The 24,113-nt window shown below is 38.8% G+C and overlaps 1 protein-coding gene across 2 annotated transcripts; it reads right to left on the bottom strand.

Annotated features, from left to right (window-relative positions):
* Nucleotides 1-1,204: 1,204 nt before the first annotated feature.
* LOC108232627 (protein delta homolog 1) lies at nt 1,205-9,503 on the bottom strand. Of its 2 annotated transcripts, XM_017410551.3 has the most exons (7): nt 9,331-9,503; nt 9,220-9,234; nt 8,892-8,974; nt 8,629-8,692; nt 8,085-8,215; nt 6,689-6,830; nt 1,205-3,014 (listed from the first exon to the last, which is right to left on the bottom strand). In XM_017410551.3, the coding sequence occupies exons 3-7, from the start codon at nt 8,941-8,943 to the stop codon at nt 2,225-2,227; spliced, it is 1,179 nt and encodes a 392-aa protein (XP_017266040.1). In that variant the 5' UTR covers nt 8,944-8,974; nt 9,220-9,234; nt 9,331-9,503; the 3' UTR covers nt 1,205-2,224. The 2 variants fall into 2 exon arrangements, with proteins under 2 accessions (XP_017266040.1, XP_017266033.1); XM_017410544.3 differs by lacking the exon at nt 9,220-9,234 and having other exon boundaries at nt 9,331-9,502.
* Between the last annotated feature and the right edge of the window lie 14,610 nt (nt 9,504-24,113).

Here is a 24,113-nt window from a genome sequence, read left to right as displayed (position 1 = left end):
AAAACACGTATTTCTTTAGCATCGGCTGTAATTCCTTTAATGCGGCACAGCTTTTCTACAATTTCCAGTAATTTATCTTGGCAGCTTTTCTGATGTTTACAGTAATTCTCATGTCTGATTCAGAGTTTCACTCCCAGGAAGGCCTGAAAACACTATTTAATGACAGAAGATAACTAATATGGGTGTAACTAATAGAAAATTTACATATATATTCTGGATCTTTGCTAGACAAGCATTTCTTTAGGCAGTTCTTGCTGAATTTTAATTGAAGTTTACTGCTCTAAATTTAGCAACTTGAACCTTTTTGAATTCTGTCTCTTTTTTTCTTTTTCTTTCACTACTCTTTAATTCTCTTTATTTACATCTCCGCCCAAGTAGGTGAATTCATGAATTTGTTCATGCTTGAGGTTTCCAATGATTTACATTATGTAAAATTAGCAAAAGGAGGACGTCAGAAAATTGTATTTATTAGATGTACATATTTGGCTTTGCATGACTGACCTTTCTTAATTTCATTTTAGGTATTTTGTCACACTCAGTGTTTTAAGGATATTTGAACAAACAAAACAAATCCGTAAAGAGCAGAAGAAGTGCTTTTCTTTTTTTAAACAAGTGGTATTACATTAGTTAACAGGCCGCTGAACCACAAGGTGGAGACAAAGACTGCTTGATCATTATGTACATTTAAAAAAAAAAAAAAGTAAACTGCTAATATTCAGCTGATGTTAATTTATTTGACCCTAGGGGTTATTTTTTAATCAATGCAAAGCAGAAGAGATGATCTTTTGCTTTCAGAAGAGGGACTTGATGTACATGATATATAAAATTTTATAAACCAAATGATGTCCTGTTTGAGTTTTGCAGAAAATGTGTTAAAACAGCAGCTAAAGCAGCAGAATGTAATGTAAATATTAGAAGAAAATGGGGGCTGCACTGCAGGTAAATCAAAGACTTTAAAGTCTGCTTTGAGCAAACAGACTGGAAGGAATATGTTTGAATTATTTCTGTATACTTCACTGAAAACAACAATACACTCTGGCATGACAGCATATTCATATCAAATATAATACTGTACAGCTTCGGTCACTTATGGAGTTAAAATATGAAATGTCATCCAGAAATAGAAAACCCAAAAGAATATCTTTACTGTATTTGCAACATCGAAGGTGGAAGAAAGAATTATGGAGAGATGGGGTAGAAAATCCTCATTCCAGAAACCTCTTTATTCCAGCATTTGATTAATTTAAAAACACTTTCCGTTTAATGCGTTTATGTTTAACAATATACACAATGTAAGAGACTCGCACTTTTTAGACTTTGCCATAGATTTAATTAAAAGCTGCTAGAGTAAGATGATCAATGTCTTTACAATCAATAAAGCAAAAACAGGCATTAAAGTACTTCATAGAATCATAAGGTGCACATTAAACACCTGTGAAATTACAAGACTGGCAGAATCATAAAGATCTTAGAAACCCTGCAAATGAGCCACCAACCAATAACAAAACACTAATTTGCACTGATACAAGCAGATGGAAACGGAACCAAATCTCTTGAAATGTGAAATAAACCATGTTTCTATCAGAGTCAAAGTCTAAACAAACAGCTTTAGAACAAACACTGAAAAAGTACAGCTGCAAAAACCAAAAAGGCAATTTGTATCTTACAAAGTAAATGACCTGAAAATGTGAGGTCATAAGATATGAATACACGTCAACTGCAATCCACTGAACAAAGTCACCACATGTATCGATGAGGATAAAACCCCTCAGATTTACAATATAATGGTGATGGTTTTAAGCTACAACTAACTGGTTTAATCATTAGCATAAAACCCAAAGTGGTTAAAATCGTTTTCTATAGACAAACTGCAACACTGGTGGGTAATCTCGGCACAATAAGCCAACGGCACAATTAATAATAAAAGAGGTAGCGACCTCATGCAACGTTATCCTCAATTAAAAGATTGTTTTATTCCCTGGATGAGCTCATGACAGGAGGTAAAATCAAGTATTTTAAATTCAAAAATGTGTTTAAAATATGGCACACTGATGACATCTTTTAATTTATTTACATTTTAATGTTTGTCCACCTGGTCCAGAGCAGTACATTCAAACGGTTATAACTGCACCACAGCGACAGCATTTACTTCTTGATGTTTGGGGACATTCACTTTGACTCCTTCCACTGGGAGCCGGTAACGGGAGGAGGCATTTTTTAGAAATCAGATGGAGGTGTAATGTCTCCCAAAGCTGGAGAGTCTAATCTTTTCTGGCAGGATGATGTTTACCGAGTGCTCCGGCTCCTCCGGGCTGGCGCTGCCAACCTCTTTCAGCAGGTGTTCCCTTTGCTGCCGAACAAGCTGGCTGTACTTTGCATTAGCCAGCCACGTCTCGCAGCGGCCAAAGAACACGATTCCTGTGGTGCCCAAGATAACCAGGCAGGTGAGCAAGGCCAGCATGCCGAAGCAGATGAGCTGGCCGTGGGTGACGAGGACGCCAGAAGGGTGGACCGTCTCCTTCAGGGTGATCTTAAGCAGGTCTCTCTCCGGTGGTCTAAGCAGCTTGTGAAAGGCGTGGGCAGGGAGGGAGTAGTGCTGCGGAGTGAGGGCAAACACTCTGTGGTCCACTGGGTTGACGCCAACTGGCTTGGATCTGGTCTTGGGTCTGTGATGAACGGAGCACGTGGGACCTGTAAACCATTTCTGGCAAGTGCACCGAAATGTTCCGTCAGGCTGACCGACACACGTTCCCTCGTTGGCACAGGGCTGGCCGGCGCAGGGAGACAGGCTGCTGGTGTCGTTACACGTGAAACCAGAAAAGCCGTGTGGACAGGCGCATGTAAAGGCGAGGCCGTGGTTTGTACAGTTGCCACCATTGAGGCAGGGGTTAGGTTGGCAGCTGTCAACGCTGATGCCACAGAAGTCTCCAGAAAATCCAGGGGGACATAAACAGGAAGGAAAAGCTGCTGAGCCACTGGCATCAACGCACGTGCCTCCATTGTGACAAGGAGAGCTGGAGGACAGAGCAACAGGAGAATTTACTGCAGGGAAAATATGGTCCGCTATTTATTATTCAACTTCACTCCATCCACATTATTTATCCTCATGTAGTTATAAAACACAGGACAAACAAAAAGGATTCAATCAGATTTAAATGACACATTCTGCATCTATAACTCAGGTGAGCATCGTGAGCTGATGATTTTCAAAAATGAGATGTCAAAATGATTTTTTAAATGAGACATATGTTTTAAGGTTTATTATCTACTTAGAAACTCAAACTGCACCAGATTCATTAACCTATAATTGACAAATAAGTTGACTTTATCTTTTAATAAAATGTCCATCACTGAAAATAAGCTTCTCCCCTGTCAATTATGATCAGAAGTCAGATTCTTTTAAAATACATTTCGAAACTAAAAAGTATTAAAAGTAGGTCAATGTGCCATTCTCATTCCACTGAATGGTGTTGCAAAAATGTTGCAAGCTAAATATTGAGCTAATGACTCAACTTATAATTATGTTTAGCTGCTCACCTGTACAGAACAGAAGTAAAAAAAAAAAATCCTGGGAAGATATTCTTGAAGCCTGTGATGAAAATTCTTTGTTTTCTTTTTAAACATATCCATCTTGATATTATATATTAACTTCTATACCACTTGAAAGCTCCAAGTTCGACTGGTGTAATTTTGGCTTTTTAAAACCACCCATCTATGGATGGATATGCAGCACAGTTCATTTTACTCTACATGAGGATGTCATTTATTCATAGCCGTGGGAACACGTCTCAGCTGTGGGAAGCTGCGAGCAGGTGTGAATTTGTACGACCCCAAACACCCACAAGAACATCTTAAAGCCAAATATATGCAGCTAATTGCACACTAGCGATGTGTGTCATCTTATTTGATTATGGATATAAAAACTATGTTGTATATTTTGGACCTAATGCTATTCTACTCACTTGTCTTTTAGGTTTTAAGTAGTTGTATAATTTTGCACAGACTTGCAACAACAATGCTAGTCAACACACTGGATTAACTAAACTAGATATCAAAGTATTGGAATTTAAACATGCAGAACAAATGGAGCTTTAATCATGTTTTTCATTATTTCTTTAGCTATGCATGTACCTTTTCATGGCCTTGCATGTACTGTAATAAAGATGATGTTTATTCTATAGCTAAGAAATGCAAAAGCATAGTTGCAAGCAAAATGAGAAATTGAGGAAGTCTGAGCCATCTTGGTCTTCCTGATATAAGACATTTGGACACAAATGAGACATTTTGGAGTCACCCACATATGACTACCTCCTTGTGTTTACAATCTACACTACTCATGCAGAATTTATGATTTTATTGAAACCATCAGCTGCAAATATTCACCTCAACACACCAGGCAGGTCTTCACAACTGGGATGTTAAGACTTGGCAATGAAACAAAACGACTAAATTATCCAGTCATTTGCCAACAATTAAGCAGCTCCACACCTCACGTCTTGTGTAATGGTCATTGGTATTCTCATACCGCCGTAGTAATTTCTCCTGGCACTAATGGAAAAACAGTACGCCTCATTTTCTGCAAATTAAAAATCTAAACCCCATGACAAGAAAATAAATAAAAACTCTCAGCTCTGCCTCTGAAATAATCTGCCCGCACCAACTTGTGCGGTGAATCTGATCAATGCAGCCATGCTTTAACAAGCTGCATACACAGATAAAACCCTGGGATAGAGACTAATCGATATCTCTAACAGTACTTTGGATAATTACACGAGCCCCCTAACACCTTGTCACGGAGAGTGTGACGAAAAGCGGTCCTGGCACACTTTTAGATCATCCAGAAATGGAGCTGATTAATGATACAAGTCAGGCTCCAGTTGTTTCAGTGTCACACGTAGGCTCAGTTACTTATTTTGTCAGAGGAAGAGGACAGCTCACTATTCAGTATCAATTATCTATAGCTTGGTGAGTTCTGGTTTGACTGTCAGTCCAGCAGGGCTGCCTGACAGAGCACCGATGAATGGGTTCAGCGTTCGGAAAGCCTCGTCAGCCATCTGCATCCCAGAAGAGTCTTTTATAGCTTGATGGGCAGGAGGACGGCTCCTGTGGGGATCAGATTCATCTGTAATCCAGCAGCTGACAGGCAACTCCCAGAGCTTAAAGGAATGCTCCAGCGCTAGGTTCAAAAATATTGCCACAAAAGTTTGCCACAAAGATACTTATAAGAAAGCTCAAGGCAGGTTATTTCTCAAGATCTAAAAGCCCAGCTGAACTTCCAGATAAGTACAAAAGAATGTCTGAATTCAGCTTCTATCATTTTAAACTAAACAATGACATTCAAATTTCACCTTTATCCAAGTGGTTTTACATCCCTATGAAAGACTGCGGGAGGTGGTGCACCTTTGGAGGGTTTTATGCATTAAAAGCTTGTGACTCAGTGATCAGCATTGATGCAACCTTGTTAAAATTCAAGGTGAGATTTTGGCAAAGACTAACCATTTTATAGCAAACTGACTGTGCCGATTTATAACATGGGAGAGGATGAGCCTTTAAAATGAAGAATAACAGGAATCACAGGAGTTAACACATCAGTGACCTCCTGCTGCTATAGGCAGAACAAGTTTCTGGCCACGTACTGTAGGAGTGTAAAGATTTGAGATGTGACAGCCTTGTTAAGCGAATTTGCTGCGTTTGATCTTGAATGTTGACTTTAAAGGTTGAAGTCTGAAGTGGCATGTAGCTTATAAAGCTGTTCTGCCAGCCTCTGATAAACGTGTCTACTTCTGAAGGGGAAAAACACATCAAACCAAGTTGCTGAGCGATGATTTTACTCCTGTTTGATGTGAAATAAGTACCCACGGAAAAACTGTTTGCAGCTATATAACCCTATTAATAAAAGGACTTTAAATCTAATCGCTCGTTTTTTTTGCAGCGTTTGTTCTAAAACTTACCTGCTGCTCTAAAAATTCCCCATGTTCACCTTGCGTTTAAAGTAATCTGATGTTACAAAGCAGCTCAATTAAACTTTAGTTTGAAATCAGTTAATTTTCAAATCAAACAAGTGATTATACTGGATGATTTGACTGCCTAAAAGTGCATCAAATGTTAGAATATTTGGAAGTTTAGGAGCTTTCAAGAGCTAAAAAATTGCCTAAAAACTTGATATTACTGATTGCACATTCATTTAATCAGTTTTCCCATTAAAACAGTTTTTCTTTTTGCATTGCAATACAGCCACATGTTTTAAAAGCCCTTTAAGTGTTATTTTTGTGTGGGTTTTCTGTCCATTTTAAATTCTGCACCTAATGTTTTACCATTTTGACCAGAAAGAATCAATGACCTGATCAGATTCTCCTTGATGGAGAAGGAAACCATATGTTTTTTTTTTATACCAAACCTCAAATTCCTCAGAATCCTTAACAAAACCAGATGGCGAAACGAGGCATTCTGCTTGTGTGGAAATCCTATCAAAGAAAGCCTTTGTATTTGTTTCGCAAACAGTCATCTAATTGCAAATCCCATTTTAAAATGGCAATCTAATACACGTTCTGCTCGCTGCCCCCACCAGCGGAGCAGCCGCGGCAATAATGAAGGATGTGAAACGTCTTGTAGTATGTATTGATTAGCGCTCAAGGGCAGAGCGCAGGGTTGTACAGGAATTAAAACCAAATAAAAAAGGTCATCATACCCATTTGTGAGGCAAAGTCCCTGCCTCAGTTGGCAGTTTTCTCCGGCGAAGCCTTGGGGACACACGCATAGGTATCCCCCCTCTCCTGTCTCTATGCAGGTGGCATTACTGGCACACGGCCTGGACGAGCACAGGCGAGTATCTGTTGCAAAAAAAAAAAAAAAAAAAAAAAAGAAGAAGAAAAAAAAAAAAACAGAAACAAGGGAGTTGATGCATGTTGTTAGATCTTTTAAGCTTCATCTCTGCAGGTCTGTTTCTGTGCCCATTCTGCTCTGCCTCGATTGTTCTCTGCACACAACAGCATCTTGTCATCAAGAGCAAGCCAGGAAGTACAACCGAGCGCGTAACACAGGCCATCAGCACATCTGCTACAGCACAATATGAAACGGTGTATGAGGAGAAGTGGGTCAAACTGGAGCAGAAAACCCCCTCCTTTTAAAACGAAAAAAATAATCTCCTTTGGTTCTCTCACATGCTTAAAAAGGCAAACAGTATTTTTAATTGGAAATTCTGTATAAATATTCCCTTTTAAAGCTTTGTTTTCTGTTTGCATATTTTTAAAAGCATTATTATTGCTTGCCACCAAAAAAGAAAAGGCAGATGATAATGTTTCTGCCCACATGTGTCTGTTGGAGAAATATCTCATGAACCACTGGATGAATTTGAATGAAACCTGCAGATAGTAACCAATGGATGCACATGTACAACTGATCAACTTTTGGAGTCACTTCAGTTCAAAATAGCTGCCACAGCAAACTGAATGATATGTTATTCAGTTTTACAGATAGTGTGCCAAAATTTGGTGTGGTTGTAGCAGAGTGTGATAAATATCACATGTTCCAAGTGTAAAAGCTCTTTGCTTAAAACTTTAGCATTAACGGTTGGAGTCAACCCATTTGTTAGCAAAATATCTCATGAGTCGCTGCGTGGATTTTAATGAAACTCACAGAAAGCAAACATTGGATGTACATCTACTAATGATTAACTTTTTGAGTTGATTCAATTCTCGTTGTCTGTCAAGTTTAATCCACTTAAGCAAACACAAAAATGGCTGTAACTTAGCCAGTTTTACTGATAATGAGCTCGAATTTAATGTGGTAGTAGCTGAGTGTGACTTAAAACACACGCTTGATATATCACATGACATTGTGTTATTTTCAAGGTTTGACCAAAATGGCAACAGCTCCATTATTTCTCAACATTAGAGGATCTTTAGTCTACAACTCTTGCATGAAAGGAGGTGGGTGATATGCATCCCTCCAAGGAACACTCAGCCTTTAATGTAAAGTCTGATTTTGCCCTCCAGATTAATTAGCTGCCCCCCCCAGAGCTCGGTGACTCGCTCTACCCTCAGAGGTGGAGGCAGACAGACAGAAAACAGCTGAATGAGGCTCACCTTGGTCACACAGGCTGCCCATCCAGCCCTCTTTGCAGACGCACTGCCATGCCTTCTCACACGTGCCGTGCAGACAACCAGGGAAGGGCACGCACTGGTCACAGTTCTCTCCTTGCCAGCCTGGTTTGCATCTATAAAAAGGAGTGTGGAGAGGAAAAAAGAAAAAGAAAAAAAATAATCTGAACAGTCCTGAACCACCCACATGCTGTCCTGCTCCTGTCCCCATGACACCAGTTTCTTTTTATGAGTGATGAAATGTTGAGGACACCTTTAATAACTCATTCTCTGGTTGAACTAAATGCAAACTGGAGAACGCAATCATTTCAAACTTTAAATAAAATGCATTTAAATGAGAATTTAATTCTCTTTGTTCAAGGAAAAGATTAAAAAGAACATAAAAAACACATCCAGTTGGCTGGATCCAGCTGTCATTTGTCTAATTGGGGAAAAATGTACGTGGCCGTTTATGGAAATAAGGTTGAGAAGGCCTGTAGGATATGAGCCATCATCTGCACAGGAATCTGAGGTAATTTTAGAAACCCACCTGCACTTCCCTGGCTTTTCACAAAACCCATTTTCTCTGCTGCAACCCGCGCTGCATTCCCAACCTTATGAGACAAGAAAAAAGAAGAATGTGGGAAGAGGAGGGGTGGGAAGCAGCACGTCCGCAATCAAAACACACATAAAAGATTAAAATGAAAACAATAAAATATTCATTTCTTTGTTTCAGGCAGAAAGTAAAAAAGGGGGATTTAATTGTCAGACTATCTTTGTGTCAGACGCGAACTGATGAAAGTCAGTGCTTACCTTTTGCCTTGCCTGTCACGAGCAGAATTAAGACCACCCCGACGAGATGCATCGTAATTTCAAGGAAGACGACCCTCTTTGTCCTGGAAAGACCGGAGCGCGCGCATAAGTCGCCAAAACAGCTGCGTTTTTTGAAAAAAAAAAAAGCAAAGCCCCCTTTTTCTCCCCCACAAAAAATCCTAACAAAGTTATTTTTGAGTGAATAAAAGAAGATGCTTTATAAATTCCACATGAATGGTCGTTAAAGAGTAAAATATGAAATATTAAGAGTTGCTACCCTAATTTTGTTATTTTGACTATTTAGCCGTTTTGGTAAACACTGACGCACCTGAACCATATGCGTCTGCTCCCAAAGGTATCCATTACGCGCAGGAGGAGAGAGAAAAGCGTCACAAAAACATTTCCAGCTTACAAAGCTCGTTTTTAGTGCTCCTCTCACCTATGTGGTGCCCGCGCGCTGCCTCCAAGTGGCTCCAGTCATATTTCACGGCTTTGCTCGGGAACCCTTCCTCGCTCCTTTTAATCCAGACGGCTGGGAGTGAGACTACAGGTGTACAGGCGGTCTGATTGCTGGAGGTGGACCCGGAGGTTTTTGACGGGACTCGCCTCTGCGTCGTGTCGCGCGCGTCCCGGCGCAGCTCGCTCCTCCCACCTCATGGGGGAGATTTCTGTGCGTCAGTCTGGAGAGAAGTGAAGTGGTTGCACAAAACATAAGGGCCAGCGCGCTGTTTCACGTCTTATAGGGGGGGGTAAACACCACCACTGAGCAGAAAAATACTTGCCTTAGCCCCAGTTTGATTAATATTAATTTTGTCTTTTGCTGAGTTTTAAAGATTAGAGCTAATTTGGCATCACAAATTAGAACTTTAGAGAATCAGTTTGACCTCATATTCAACCCTAATATTGAGGAACAGCTCATGCACTAAACAAAAAGTCTCAGTTAAAGGCTATCTTGTTCAAAGGATAAAGCAGCAGATAATTCTGATCAACATGATAATAAAAAAACACACAAAGTGAACATGAAATCAGATAATGCAGAAAATAAAGCAAGGGACATTGGGGAAAGACTGATCACAATGTTTTACTTAAAGTCCATTCGCATTTCTGTTTTATAGGCAGCAGAGAAGCTTAGGACACATTCAAACACAGCAAATAAACATCTTACAGATCATATATTTGGTAGGCTATGAGTAATCTGCCATTACAAGAAATGCAAGAACTGAAAATGCATTCAGAGAATCAGAAGTAAAAATAGACTGCTCATATTTCTGCTAATTTCTTACATTGGGTTTATCTGGATCTTGGATTGTTATTGCATCTTTAAGCATGCCATCGACACTGAGGAGCAGCTAAATGCACTTTCAAACTTGAAATAAAGTTTGAAGGAAATCCTAATTAAAGTGCCGGGTATGTCAGGACGGTAGCATAGTAAATATACAATGTTCTGGTCATTCTAAACAAACAAAAGGAATAACCCCAGCAGAAATATACTGCATACAATTTAAAACATTGCCAAACAGCTGACCAAATTAAACCAAATGGGCCTAAATCCATAAATAAAGAAGAAACAATTCGTGTTTCTCTCCAGCTCAAGAAAACCAGGTAGTTTTTTTTTTCTTTAAAGCATTTTTTGGATATTTAGTGGAGAAAAATACTGTCCCACCAGAGGTGGGAAGTGTTATGGCACACAGCTTCAGAATGACTGCACTCTAAAAACATCAACACACCACTTTATCGTCACGCTGCAAATAATAACGCTAAAACATTTCTGACAACTTGCAGTGTTTCTGTTGGAAAAGTGACTCATTTTGTACCCGTTTTGACTCACCAAATCTTGATCTAAAACCCTTAAAAGGAACGTAACTGTGATGCGACGTTGAAAGGAAGAAGAAAATCTAATTATTTGACTTCCTTTAAAATGATGATAACTGAGCAGCTTTGCAAATCGAATGTGAGTCTCTAAAATGCAAATCTGTCACACGAGTAATTAATGGCAAAGATGAGCCAGCCGGTAATGAAAGTGGATTGTCTGAAGCATCGATCTGTCATTGAAGTCGTCCTGTCATGTTTTGGATGATTTCACACAGCGACTGTCACAAGAAGCAATATTAACCATCAGTCACAGAGCTGACCTGTCTGAGTCCTCACCTCCCAGATGCAATAACAAGTAATTTTCTCCAAGCCCTCCTCTCGTACGCCGAGGCTTCATAAAGCTCAGGAACTTTTAATTATAAGAAAGTTTCCACACGAGCACAACTTTGACCTCTGACCCCTCTTTCACTTCACCACTCCTGGTATTATTGCTCCACTTGGCCACATTTTAATGCAGCTGAAAAAGTCTCATCAGGTGCTTTTACTCCATGAAAGCGCTGACTCTGGTGACCTCAGTAATCAGTTTCTAAGCTATACCCTCGCCACATTTGAAGAATTACATGCAGTCAGTGGGGCACATTTCATTTGACGTGAACATTCATGGCTGTGGAGCAGCTCAGGACCAGCTTGTTGACATGAAAGAGTCACACTGTGCTGCACAGCTCGCAGACCTGTGAAAAGTTTCGTTTTAACTATTATTTTATGTGGATTAACATTTTCATGAACTGAATCTGAAGAAGAAAAAGAGATCATTGTTTAAAAAAAACAAACAAAATTCTTAAAAAAACTGAAGTGAAGAGCTGATTTGTGAAAAATGCCCAACATGTCAGAGCTAAACCTGTAAAAAAAAAACAGAAAAATTGGTTACAATCCTCCAATGTGATGTGCAGAACTGACAAACTGAATATCTTTAACTGTAGTTATTGTTCACAAAAACACTGTAATCAAACGTTCATTTCAGCCTAACAAATATACAACATTTTACTTTGTTGTTTTTTTTTAATATTGTGTTACCAAGTACAATATTTTAATCCAATCTGCTTAATGTATGCCTCTGTATTTACTTTAATAGTTTAGATTCTATTCATGCAGGTATAAAGTCAATTTCCAGTTATATACTCTGAAGCACCACTATAAATACAGTATGAAGGAACAGTATGATTAGACTGCAGGGAGGTTTGAATGTAAAAAGGATTTTTATGTTCTGGGAAAAAAAAAAAAAATATTATACAATCCACTTCATGACAAGACGCTGTGCATGCTCTTGTTCCTGCAACCTTGTTTAACCCACAGGATGTTGTCTTAGATGACGTCCATAACTGTTTTCTGCAGGTAGTTCATCTACTCACCGTCATGAGTTTACCAAACGGTTAGTTGGACATCACTGGTAACCTGCCAGCATCAGCATACGTACGTCTTTCTTTAAGGCCTTTGGGTTTAAAAGTTCTGCACAGAAACTGTGACTCGAGGAAAGTCGTTTAAAACCGTCACAGTTTGAATGAACCGTGCAAAATGTCAACGTCGGCTCTCGTTCAGCTTCCACCTTCAGCTGGTCCATTTTTAGGTGTTCGTGGTGTTTGATTAGAGTAAACGAATGGCATTATTTTGATTGTCCAAGTACCCGTTTGTTCAGTTTTACTCCTTCCCTTGCAAATTACACAAAAGATTTCGGTAAGAGCGGAAAAATATCTGATAAAAACGGGAACTGTGCATGTCAAAGCGCTTTTGCTTTTCGAAACAAATGAAGGAACGCAGGAATAAAAAGCAGCACAAAACAAAAAAGGTTCAATACCTCCCTTAAAGTTTGCATTTGAATACAGAAGTGAAGCGAGTATACTTTGTCACCTTCTGCCTTACCTTCAGCTGGAAAGGAGAAATTAATTTTCTCTCATCTCTTTATTTTTAAATTATATTAAGTTACTTCCCTGGCACAGTGCCAACATACATAATAATGACTTTTAATATTCTTACTGCTATTTCTAATCTGCATTTACTCTTTATAAGGGCAGGGAATGATTTTTTGTTTCCCCTCTACACAAAATACACATCTTAGTTCAAGGACTAATTAGATTCACTTTGCAGGAACATTATTAGATCAGAAGGAAAGATGTTGAAAACTGTAACCAAGAAAGCTTCAGGTTTTATCTTTCTAAGCCTCCTAACATTTATCTGTTTTCCAAATGCATTAAATGCAACCTGGGAGGTTTCTGTAAATAATTAGTAGCATCTTTTTTGTAACCAATCTGCTCTTTTGGCTCTGAATGTGAGGGGGTTTTCTTGACAACATGTTGAGACAAATTGGTGTGTTTTACATCCGAGCGTTATTTAAGGGAGAGCAGAGACGGCGCCTTTTCCCTCTCACCTAAAATCAGGCAGAAATATGAGCAGAAGAGACACGGATGACTCTCTTCGGCTCCGATTTAATCTTTTGTGAGGTCTTCAATCTCATATCCCTCGGTTCAGTCGGGCTGGGGGTGTTTTTGTTCAGCCTCCTCCTCCTCCTCCTCCCCAGAGCCGGAGCTTTTAGCTCAGTCGAACACGACTGTGGTGATGTGATTCCCTCACCAAACCAGATCCACATCCCTCACTCCTTTTAATGAAACGTCTCAGTCTGGTGCATGTGTTTTATTAAAGGGAAGCTGCGTGGTGTCCATTGATTTATTTCTTTCCAAAAATTGATCTAATCTTCTATCCAATTTTTTTTTCGTTCTTTTATATTTGTGTCGGTTTAGGTTGCAACATTTTTAAATTGGACACTGTGAATCAAAGTATTTTAGAGTCTGGAGGCATTTCTTTGCCTTTTGTCCCAGATAGTGAAGTCAGTCTACTCTTCACAATGTGTGCATGTGGTTGTGAGTCTGTTAGTACGATATCTCATGAGCTACTGAACGGATTATAATGAAACTTTCAGGAAATAATTATGAGATGTCCATCTACAGCTGATTAACTTTTGGAGTCAACTTAATTTAGAATAGTTGCCACAGCCAAAAAAAAATTAGAAAAAACAAAAATGGCTAAGGTTTAGTCAGTTTGACAGACAATGCGCTAAAATTTGGTTTGGTTATGGAAGGGGTGTCCAATCCTTGTCCTGGAGGGCTGCTGTCCTGCATGTTTTAGATGTTTCTCTGCTTTGACACACCTGATTTGAATGACTGAGTGATTAACAGGCTTCTGCAGACATTGAAGGCCTGCTGAAGAGCAGGGAAACATTTAAAACATGCAGGATAGTGGCCCTCCGGGACGAGGTTTGGACACCACTGGGTTACGGTAAAGACACATTCTGAGCACTAATTGATTTCACAATTAGTGCCATTGCCACTAATGGAATCAACTCTGTCTGTCTGTTAGCAAAATATCTCATGAAACATTGCACAGATTTTAATGAAAACTGCAGAACGTAAACACTGAATATACATCTACTACTGATTAACTTTTGAAGCTAACCCTTTTTAGATTTGCTGCCACAGCCAACTGACCCTAAACACACCTAAACGGCCACAATTCCGTCAATTTTACAGATATTGTGCTCAAATTCTGTGTGGTAGTAGTTGAGAGTTATTTATAAGACATATACAGCACTACAACCAACAACAAAGTTATTTGTATTTTATCATCTTTTATAAAATGTCTGTCATAACTTGAATCAGTGGTATTACAGAAACTGAGAATTAGAGTTAAAGTGATCTCTATTATCCCACCTAAATGTAGTTCATTGAGGACACCTTCACAGAATTCTGCAAAAACCTTGAAATTGTGGAGATGGATAAGTGATGAGTGAGGACATCTTATTTCAGGGAAATTAGGGGGGGGGGATCAAAGGCAATTTTACGGTCTTTATGCTTTATTGACAGTTTTCACCGAAGATTTCATAACGTCCCTCGACTGTGGGACGATGTTATCGCACAAGCTTCGATCTCTCTGGGTGGCAGGCAGGAGATGGAGAGAGCAGATCTGGGCGAGATATGTCTAATTCTATTTTCTGGCTCCCACATAAATATGGTAATGAGTCACAGAAGAGAAACCTTTGTTAGCCTTCGGGGACGAGCAGCTCTTTTAATTGGACAGTTGGGTGAGAGGTGAAAGATAAAAATCGAGCTCTCACTTCCTTAGTGATGTGGCGCCTCATTCCTTTTATTTTCTGTGTCAGTGCTACACGAGCCTGGGGACGCTGTGTCTCCTACAATGACGCCTTTGGGTAGATCAACAAAAGCTATGCAAAGTCATGAATACAAAACATTTTGGCTTTGAAAAGACGCTTGTAGCTCTAATCATAACATAGGGATTCTAGTGGGGAGACACTGGGACTGGATCAGTTTGGACAAAGCTTTTAGTTAATTTTTGTGTTTGAATATGTAAACATTATACTGCAACAGAAAACCTTGTAATTATTGTAGCTGGAGTATTTTATAGGTTAATCCTTATTGAGGCTCCAGCCAAACTGTAAAATGATTAAACCAAAAAAAGCTAATTTAAAGAAACAGTTCATTTCTTTAAAAGTGGGGTTCTGTGGAAGAGTTCTGGATATTAATATGTGTATGTAGATGGCTTTTTGAGCAACCTCAGTTTGGAAAAAAAGTAACTCTGATTGTTGAGACAGCTAACGGTTCCACCAAAGTGGATTTCTGCCATTTTAAAACGTCTCCAGTTTCAAATATTTTATGGCTATTTATGCAAGTGGTCCTTTATAAACATTTTTTTTACCCTCATAAGTTTTGAATTTCATGGTTATTCGGAAATAATCCTTTGGTTCTTTGAAAGCGCATGGCAGCAGCTAGCTATAGCACTTCCTGTGCAGCCCGAGGCATTTTCAGCAGGAATATTAAAATACAACCCCGATTCCAAAAAAAAGGGAAGTTGTGTAAAATGTAAATAAAAACAAAATGCAATTATTTGCAAATTCCATAAATAGATAGAACATAGTAAACATATCAAGAGTGCAACAAAGAATGTGCACCATTTTTAAATAAGGCAGACATGCAAAAAAAAAAAAAAAAAAATCACTAAGTTAAACTTCAGTTAGATTAATTAGGTCAATTGTTTTCTTAAGGCCTGAATAAAACATGATGGTGTATGCACAAAAAATGATAATAATAAAATGGGTATTATACATGAAGCTGCCTCGTCAGAGTCTCTGTTTTCCCATTTATCCAAATATGACAAATAGTGGGATGAGACCAACACTCAGCAGCAGCAGCTCAGTTGCACTTCCTCACACTTTCTCTCATGAGGACGAAGAGGAAACAGAGAGGATGTGGTCTTCTTCTTCTTCTTTTTCTTTTTGCTATAAAGTCTCAGCAGAAATCTGGGATAAGTTATGGAAGTGGCAGCTGCATTTTTCTCTTTCACATATAGCAATTAAAATGAAGGTGGAGCAGAGACGGTTTGTCTCCCGCTGACTAACGACGCGCCGTGCACTCGCCTGGCAATGTGCCGGGGGCTAACCTCTCTGTATCCATTCAGTCCCGGTGGGGGGTGAGGGTAGCAGAACTTTAAACCGTATCTGCTTTGGCTTTTATGCTTGTGCAAAGTCTGCTCCAGAATATTCACAAATAATAATAATAATAATAATAATAATAATAATAATAATAATAATAATAATAATAATAATAATAATAATAATAATAATAATAATAATAACAAAATGCTGAAGGTGTTTTCCCAGGCCTGAACTGACAGTTCAGAAGTGTGGGAGTAGATGGAATTGGCAAATTTGAAGAATGATCCAGACCTTGAAGGCAATGAGTCACTTAATTGTCATATATTGATTGCAGGGATCATACTGCATTATTGAAGACGTCTTTCACCCACAGAGTTATTCTGAAATCAGCCTTTTTAACTGTCTTCTTAAATATTGGCTTCACTTATCAATCTGACAACCATAAATCTTGCCAAAACCCACTCCTGTACTGTTTGTGCTGGATATACATTAGTGTGTACTGTCTTGCGCTGGTGTTACGTCAACTTACCACTGTGCAGAAACAGATTTTTATTTTTTTCCCCCCATTTCCTTTCTTAGCTTCTTCTGACCAAACTGTTCTTTCAGCTCCAGCCTAAAACCCAAGCGCTTTGAATTTTTGCCGCATCACATCTTTTATTCTCCTGGCCATTTAAAGCCAGAAAAGAGTTTCCAGATGCAAGCAGATGCTCTACTGGCTTTGAAGCCAGATTTTTTTTTTTTTTTCAGAAATTAACAAACATGTCTGCTGCACTGATTAGAGCGATTCTAATTGCAAGACATCTGTACCACAGAGTTTGGAAATGGGTATTTAACCTTGAGCGATATCATCCAGAACAATCCCATTGCTACATCGATGGCCCTTTTTCTTTTTTTTCAATTACATCATTGATTTTAAACAGCATCTGTGCAAGAATCGTCCTAACGGAACCCAATATTGATGCACCACCGCATCAAATCATTCCTCCGCCTTTGTGGCTGCACCGGCAGCAAATATCAGGCTTATTATGGAAGGGTAAACGCTAACTGTGATCGGCAGGAGGCTGAAACTAAGTGATGATATTTGTGAATTTCACCATCTGCTCAGGCATGAGTCAGTACATGGAGATGTTAACTAAATTTCAGTACCGGAGACAGCGTTGCCTCATCTCCATAGCAACTGCAGCGCTCTCATTATCTGCACTAAGGTCAGGGAAGAGGCTGATGAATAAGACTGATAGTTTGCGAGAGAAGCAGAGCAAGAGATGAGGAAAACTGAGACTGGAGGAAGAAGAAAAAAGAGGAAAATAAAGCAGAACTATTTCACCTGTTGCCACCTGCTCCTGATGTTATTCCTGTCTTGTTTCCTTGGGAACGAGAGGAAAAAAAAATCTATAGGTGTGTTTCACCTCAGTGGGACCTTGAATCATCAGGCTATGGCAAAAAGATCACCTTTTTCACTTCAACAAAAATAAAACGTCCTTTTTAAAAGTTTCCCAGAAACAGTAGGTCAGAAATTCCAAACATGATAAAATTAAATGCGTAGTGCCGCATGAAGGACGTCATATTGTCCGTTCCTTTTCAGGCCAGAGTTTTAAGCTAAAATTATCTTAAGATGAGAAGGGACGGAGTTCTAGCTGTTTGGGTGCAAGAAGCTACTATCACATTAACTTTTAGCTCAATATTATTTTAGTGTTTGCTAAGCTACGACAGCCATCTTGAATTGGGTTGACTCCAAAAGATAAGCAGCTGTAGATGTACTTAGAATGATTACTTCCAGAGAATTTCAATAAAATCCCTACAGAAAAACAAACTACCCATTTGTGCTTCTCTGAAGAGTTTAATTGATGCTTCAGATCTTTCTTAGTAGGTAGAAAAGTCATGAAATGAATGTCTTACCTGTTGTAGATAGCTCTTTAAACAACCTTAGTTTGGAGAAATAAAGTTTAACTCTGACCAGATTGATGAGCAAACAGCTAGTTAAAGACCTGTGATAAAGACCAAGGGCTATTGCTGTTGAATCATGCAAACACTATTAGACCTTTATATCACTGTCAGTTTCACATTGCAGGTATTCCAGCAAAAATAATAATATTATTTCTGTTATTTATTATTACAGAAAGTGCTACAGCTAGCTGTTGCTACGCTAGTTGCCCCTATGGAAAACAACTAAATTAAACACGAATGACAGCAATGCTAAACTTATTGTGATGTAAAGGTTTCTAAAATATAGTTTGCATGAATCACTACGACGGTCAGGTAAAAACTACTCACTTTAAATTTAAATTTAAGTCAGTCAAAGAGCAGGTAATATGTAAATTGTTCATAACCATACTACAAAACCCCACTTTAAAAGATCTGAACCTTTGCTTTAAGTTAATATTCAGCCCAAATTGATGTTAGCTGGGGTTTGATGCTACCCTGAATGTAAGTTAATAAACAAATTTTAAAAGGAATGCCTGAGCACACGCAGAGTCAGGTTTTTCCTTCCCACTCAACTTTGCTGTTAATGAGTCCATCTGTTTCAGACCTTCGCTGACTTCTGCCAAGCCTGCTTTGGCTTTAAAAAAAAAAAAAGGTTTGAAACAGAATATAAATGAGAGCTGGGACTTCATCTGTGTTTCTTTGTGCCTGAGCCTCTTTCGGCACAGTCTCCGCAATGATGAAATAATGTTTAAGAGTTAATCCAACTTTTATTGACTGACTGTACCTATAAACTCAAAGCAGAGGGCAGAAGTTTATGGCAGTCGGACAAATAAGAAACGTGACGGAAAAGGTGAGCGCCTGCAGAATCGATCAGCTCGACTTTTATTGGTTTCCTCCCAGCAGAAATTAAACACACTGAGAAGAACTGTTCTAATGTAACTTATTGGTTATTGAGAGTAATTTCTTTATAAATACCTTAAAGCTCTCTACGCCTCCTGATGCAATAACACATTTCAGTAAATACAGACAGTGTTTTAGTTTATTAAAGTGAGGGGGGGATGCTCTGATGCCGTTGCCGTGCCCAGATGTTTGCCTGAGAATATAATAGAGATTAATAGTGCCGGCTGTGGCTCTGTTTGCTCCTCCGTCGCTCTACATCTTCAGCCTCGATCCATTACCACAAGCCATTTCTTCAACACGTGTAAAAAGAACTGCAGAGGGAGGGAAGGACATGAGAAAGGAAACAACCTGATACCAAGAGCACAGATCACTCATGCGACCTCTTTACCCGTTTTCCTGTGTGACTCATCTCAAGTTATGTGACGCATTTTCTTACACGGGCTTTAAAGACATTTCCCAAAAGAAAGGGGGGGGGGGGAATCCATCATGCTGCGAAGCTCAGCCTCGAGGCATGAGAAGCTAGTGTACACTGAAGGACATAATAGTGTATCACTTTTTCTTAGCCCCTGCGAAGAGACTTATAGTATTTTTCTTGCCCTGCTCACTCTTATTTTATCGAATTCTATCACACATCCTGACGGGCGTAATGCTTCTGAGGCATCTTCTTTCATAAGCTTGATGTGACAGCCACCCCTGAAGTCACCTGCAGGCTGTTGAAGAAGGAGGCAATAAATACAGGCAGTCTGGAATAAAATGGGCATTTGGTTTCAGATGGCTTTCAGATCTCGGGCTCCTTTTGTGCTCGCTGATAGAGCAGATAAACGGCGAGGAATGTAGACACAAAGTGAATTAGAGGAGTAAATGTGCTGCTCTCGGAAAGAAATTTAAAGATTTATGAGCAGCTTGGTGTTTGAAAGCTTATCAGTGCTTGTCACGCCTCTGATATTAAAGTGTGCTCTGAGATATTAAGGTTTCCAGCAGGAGGAGCTGAGCTAGCTGTAAAGAGGCTGTGTTGATAGAGTGTTTCCTAAAAAGAACATATATATCAAGACATGCTGTAATTAGGCTTGGTGAAGAATGCTGTTGTGTCTAAATCTTCTGGGAAAGGATTATTCCAAAGTTCTGGCTTGTTTTAGTGTCTGGTTCTGGGTTGAAAAATAGTTTTAGCTCCTGCAGTTCCCAGACAAAATGCATATATTGTCCAAAACTTCATAGAGAATAAAAAGTTGTGCTTTTATTCGTTCAACGTCTGAATGTAACAACAAAGTTAAGATGAAACACGATAGTTGGGTTAAAATAAGGGCATAATGGACTAGACAAAAGATCTTGCACAATGTTTTAGCCCTCAAAGTATGTGTTGTTAATCACTCTCAGCTACTACCACTTCAAGCTTTGGCTCAATATTTGCAAAATTGACAGGCTAATATCCATTCGTGATTAGCTGTGGCAGACGTCTTAAACTGAATTGACCCCAAATGTCAATCAGTCGTAGATGGATGTTTTTTTTTTACTTTAATCACTTCCTGAGAGTTTCTCATGGTTCATGAAGTTGGGGGTGAACATTTGAACACAGAATTCATTCTGTTATTCAGATATTTTACTAACACCCAGATATTTTACTAAATTCCTTTAAATTAAAGCTGAAAACTCACCTGTTTAGAGCTGCCTTTGATTAGTAGTCTGCAAACAAATCCAGGTGAAAAACTGAATATATCTTATTACATATTGACCATCTCTTTATGATTATCAAGTGTATCTGCTCGATGATTTTTATGATTTTGTGTGATGATTCTAATGTTCTGATGATCTACCGTGGGATGTTTTTGATGACTGTAATATTTCTACTGATGTTTTCATGATGTAAAGCACTTTGAATGACTTGTCGCTGAAATGTGTTATACAAATACATTTTTACTTTACTTAACACAACATTTCCTAAAAATCTATTAGGGCACAACTATTATTTTATCCTTATTTAATCCCATCAGCAGGTTTTCTCAACCTACAAACAACCATGGGTTTTATGGTGAAGCAGAGGACTCTCACACATCAGCTGCCATTCAGCAAATCAGAGTTTTACTCCCTTAATAGTTCCTCTTTTTAGTTTTTTAAATTGTTATATCACTTTGGTTAGAATTTTTTTTTTGTAAACTATTTCTTTTTTGGAGTGGGGAGTGTTAGAAAATAAACTTGTCGATACTTGATTATAGGCTTTGGAAGGAAACAGTAATGATATTCTTTCCAGTAACCTTCACTTTCTTCACTTTTAAGTAGTGATGGTATGTAATTTTGGTTTCCAGAAATGTACAATGACAGCATATTTTCCCGATGACTAGTCTGAAATGTGACAGCCTGAGGGTTGTGTGTCAAAGCTGGCAGCATCTCAGGATAAGCACAGTGCTGACATCACTGTAATGAGACTGAATATTTGCTTTATAATATGAGTGACAAAAGCCCACAGACAGAAGGCTGCAGTGGAATAATTCTTCAGCTTGGAGATGTGAGCTTGACAAAAGGTCCTAACCAGGTAAGACTGAGGAAGACCGTGGACGTTTTTATTTCTTTTTTTAATGAAAGGGCTTGCATTCCTCGAAGGGATGCATATCACCCACCACCTTTCATGACAGAGTTTCAGAGTAAGATCATCTTGTGATGAGAAGGGTCAGAGTTGCACCCCATTTTAGTCACACCTCAAAAAACAACAAAAAAATTACATTTTGTGCAATCTCATGTGATATTGCAGTATCTTGCGTGATCTGTTAGCAATTGGAGTTTGTGATGTGAACAACTGTCAGCTACTACCACGCTACATTTTAGCATCCTGCTTATAAGATTCACTGAAGGATTTTTATGTTGGCTAAGGTCAATGAGCTGTTGTGGAGGTACATTCAGTGATTATTTCCTGAAAGTTTCATTAAAATCCGTTCAGTGGTTTATGAGATGTTTTGCCAACAGACAGACAGAGTTGATTCCAATAGTTAAAGGTAAAGTTTTAAACACTAATCTTGTTCAATGAGTCAGAACTCGAAGCACAAGTTAGGAATCAACCTCAGCTGCTACCACACCAAATTCTAGTTCAATATCTGTGAAACTGATCGAGTTATAGCCACTTAGTGTTTGCTAAGATTGCTTTGCTGTGGTGGCCATCTTGAATCAGACTGACTCAAAAAGTGAATCAGGTATAGATGCACATATAATGATTACTTTCTGAAAGTTTCATTAAAATCAGTCCAATGGTTCATGAGATAATTTGCTAACGGACAAATGAGCACACCCAAACAAATATACACACACACACAGAGACTCAGGCAAAAACAATTTTGCTCTGCCTTCACCTTTGGCCGTGGGCAGTAATAAGTTGGACTGTAGGACACAAGGAAAATAAAAATACTCTGCCTCTTTTTCTGCAGCCAGGGATATTGATCTGGGTGCTTTTAATTGAATTTAGCAATCATTCGGCTAAATCAGTGGTATAAGCTCTAATATGCTGACATAATTACACATTCACTTGTTGCTTATGTTGTCAAAATTCACAACCAACCTCAATATTTACTGAGGTTATAATGTTTCCATTTGATTTTTTGATCACAGTAGCTTTCGGTGCTCTGCTGAGCTGCAGTCTGGGGGAAATCAGACGTAGGATTAGACGTTCCTGTTCTCATCTAATTGAATCTTACCTCAACAGGAACCTGTGGCAGCCAGCCCAAGGTTAAGACAGTGTTGATATTGCCTCGCTGCACTCTCTAACTTACTGCAGCCCCCGTCTGAATGAATTATTCAGGAGCTGAAAAGAAACTAAACAAAACGGAGATAACCTCGGCCTTTTCGGTCGTCAGCCTACTGTAAATAACAGATCTTTAGGAAAAGCAGTTTTTCTTCGTCTTTGTTTGGAGCGTTTTGTGTTTTATGAGGCTCTGCGACGTCTCGTGAATGGCATCAATCCCATCTCAGACACCGTCAGGGGTTCTGGTTCGCTGGTGTTTAAAGATCGTAGTCATGACCTGCCTGAAATTTCCCATCAACTTGAGCCTCTCAAACTGGAGCCAGATAATGAAAGTGTCAGTGCTCCTCCAGCTGTATCCAGCATGATGGACCTCATTTTCTCGCTTGTTTTCCCGCCTCCCATGGCACAAGTCTACAACGTCTCTGTCAGCTGCTGAGTGAAGAGTTGGATGGAAAAATATACAAAAAAACCAGGATGAATCCGTTCTTATCATACTTGGTTCAAACAATGCATGAATTATTTAAACGGAATATAAATAATAGCTTAAATTTCCTTGACAGAGTTGTAGCTGTTTTGGTCAAACCTTAAAAATAATATTTTGCACTGTTTTATGCAGTATTGCTGGATGTCATGCTCAGAATATGTGTAAGGAATGACTCCCAGCTACTACCACCTCAGATTTTAGCTCAGTGTCTATAAAACTGAGAGATAGTCATTTTTGTATTGTATTGTATAATATCAATAAGGCCATACTGCTTTGAATTGACTCCAAAGGTTGTTCAGTTGTCTATGTACATCCAATGATTACTCTCTGAAAGTTTCATTAAAATCTGTCAAGTTGTTCATCTGATATTTTGCTACATCTGCCAAAAACGGGGTGGACTCCAAAAGTTAATGTGGAAGTTTTAAGCAAAGATATTCTGCAATGAGTAGCAATTGGCTTATGTGTTAGACATTACTCTCATCTAGAAACACACCAAATGTTTTGATATCTTATCTTATATTTGACTCAATTAGTTCAATTTGTGTTTTCTAAGGTCAATTGGCTGTGGCAGCCATCTTAAATTGAGTTATTTTGAAACGGTAATCAGTTGGTGAGGTTCATTAAGAGATCATATCCGGAAAATTTTATTGAAGTCCATCCAATAATCCATGAGATATTTTGCTAACAGACAGGCAGAGTTGACTCCAAATAGTTAATGACAAAATTTAAAACAAAGACTTTATGCAGTCTACTGAATGCTCAGAATATAGATTTGGAATCAGTTGCATCTTCTATAACATTAAATTTAATTTGAATTTGTGCAAAATTGACTGGATTATAGCCATTCGTAGATCATTAATAAAGAATCACAGACCGAGACTT

The sequence above is a fragment of the Kryptolebias marmoratus genome, linkage group LG10 (genome assembly GCF_001649575.2).
Source record: "Kryptolebias marmoratus isolate JLee-2015 linkage group LG10, ASM164957v2, whole genome shotgun sequence".
NCBI classification, from domain to species: Eukaryota; Metazoa; Chordata; class Actinopteri; order Cyprinodontiformes; family Rivulidae; genus Kryptolebias; species Kryptolebias marmoratus.
This window is presented reverse-complemented; position numbering and strand designations above follow the sequence as displayed.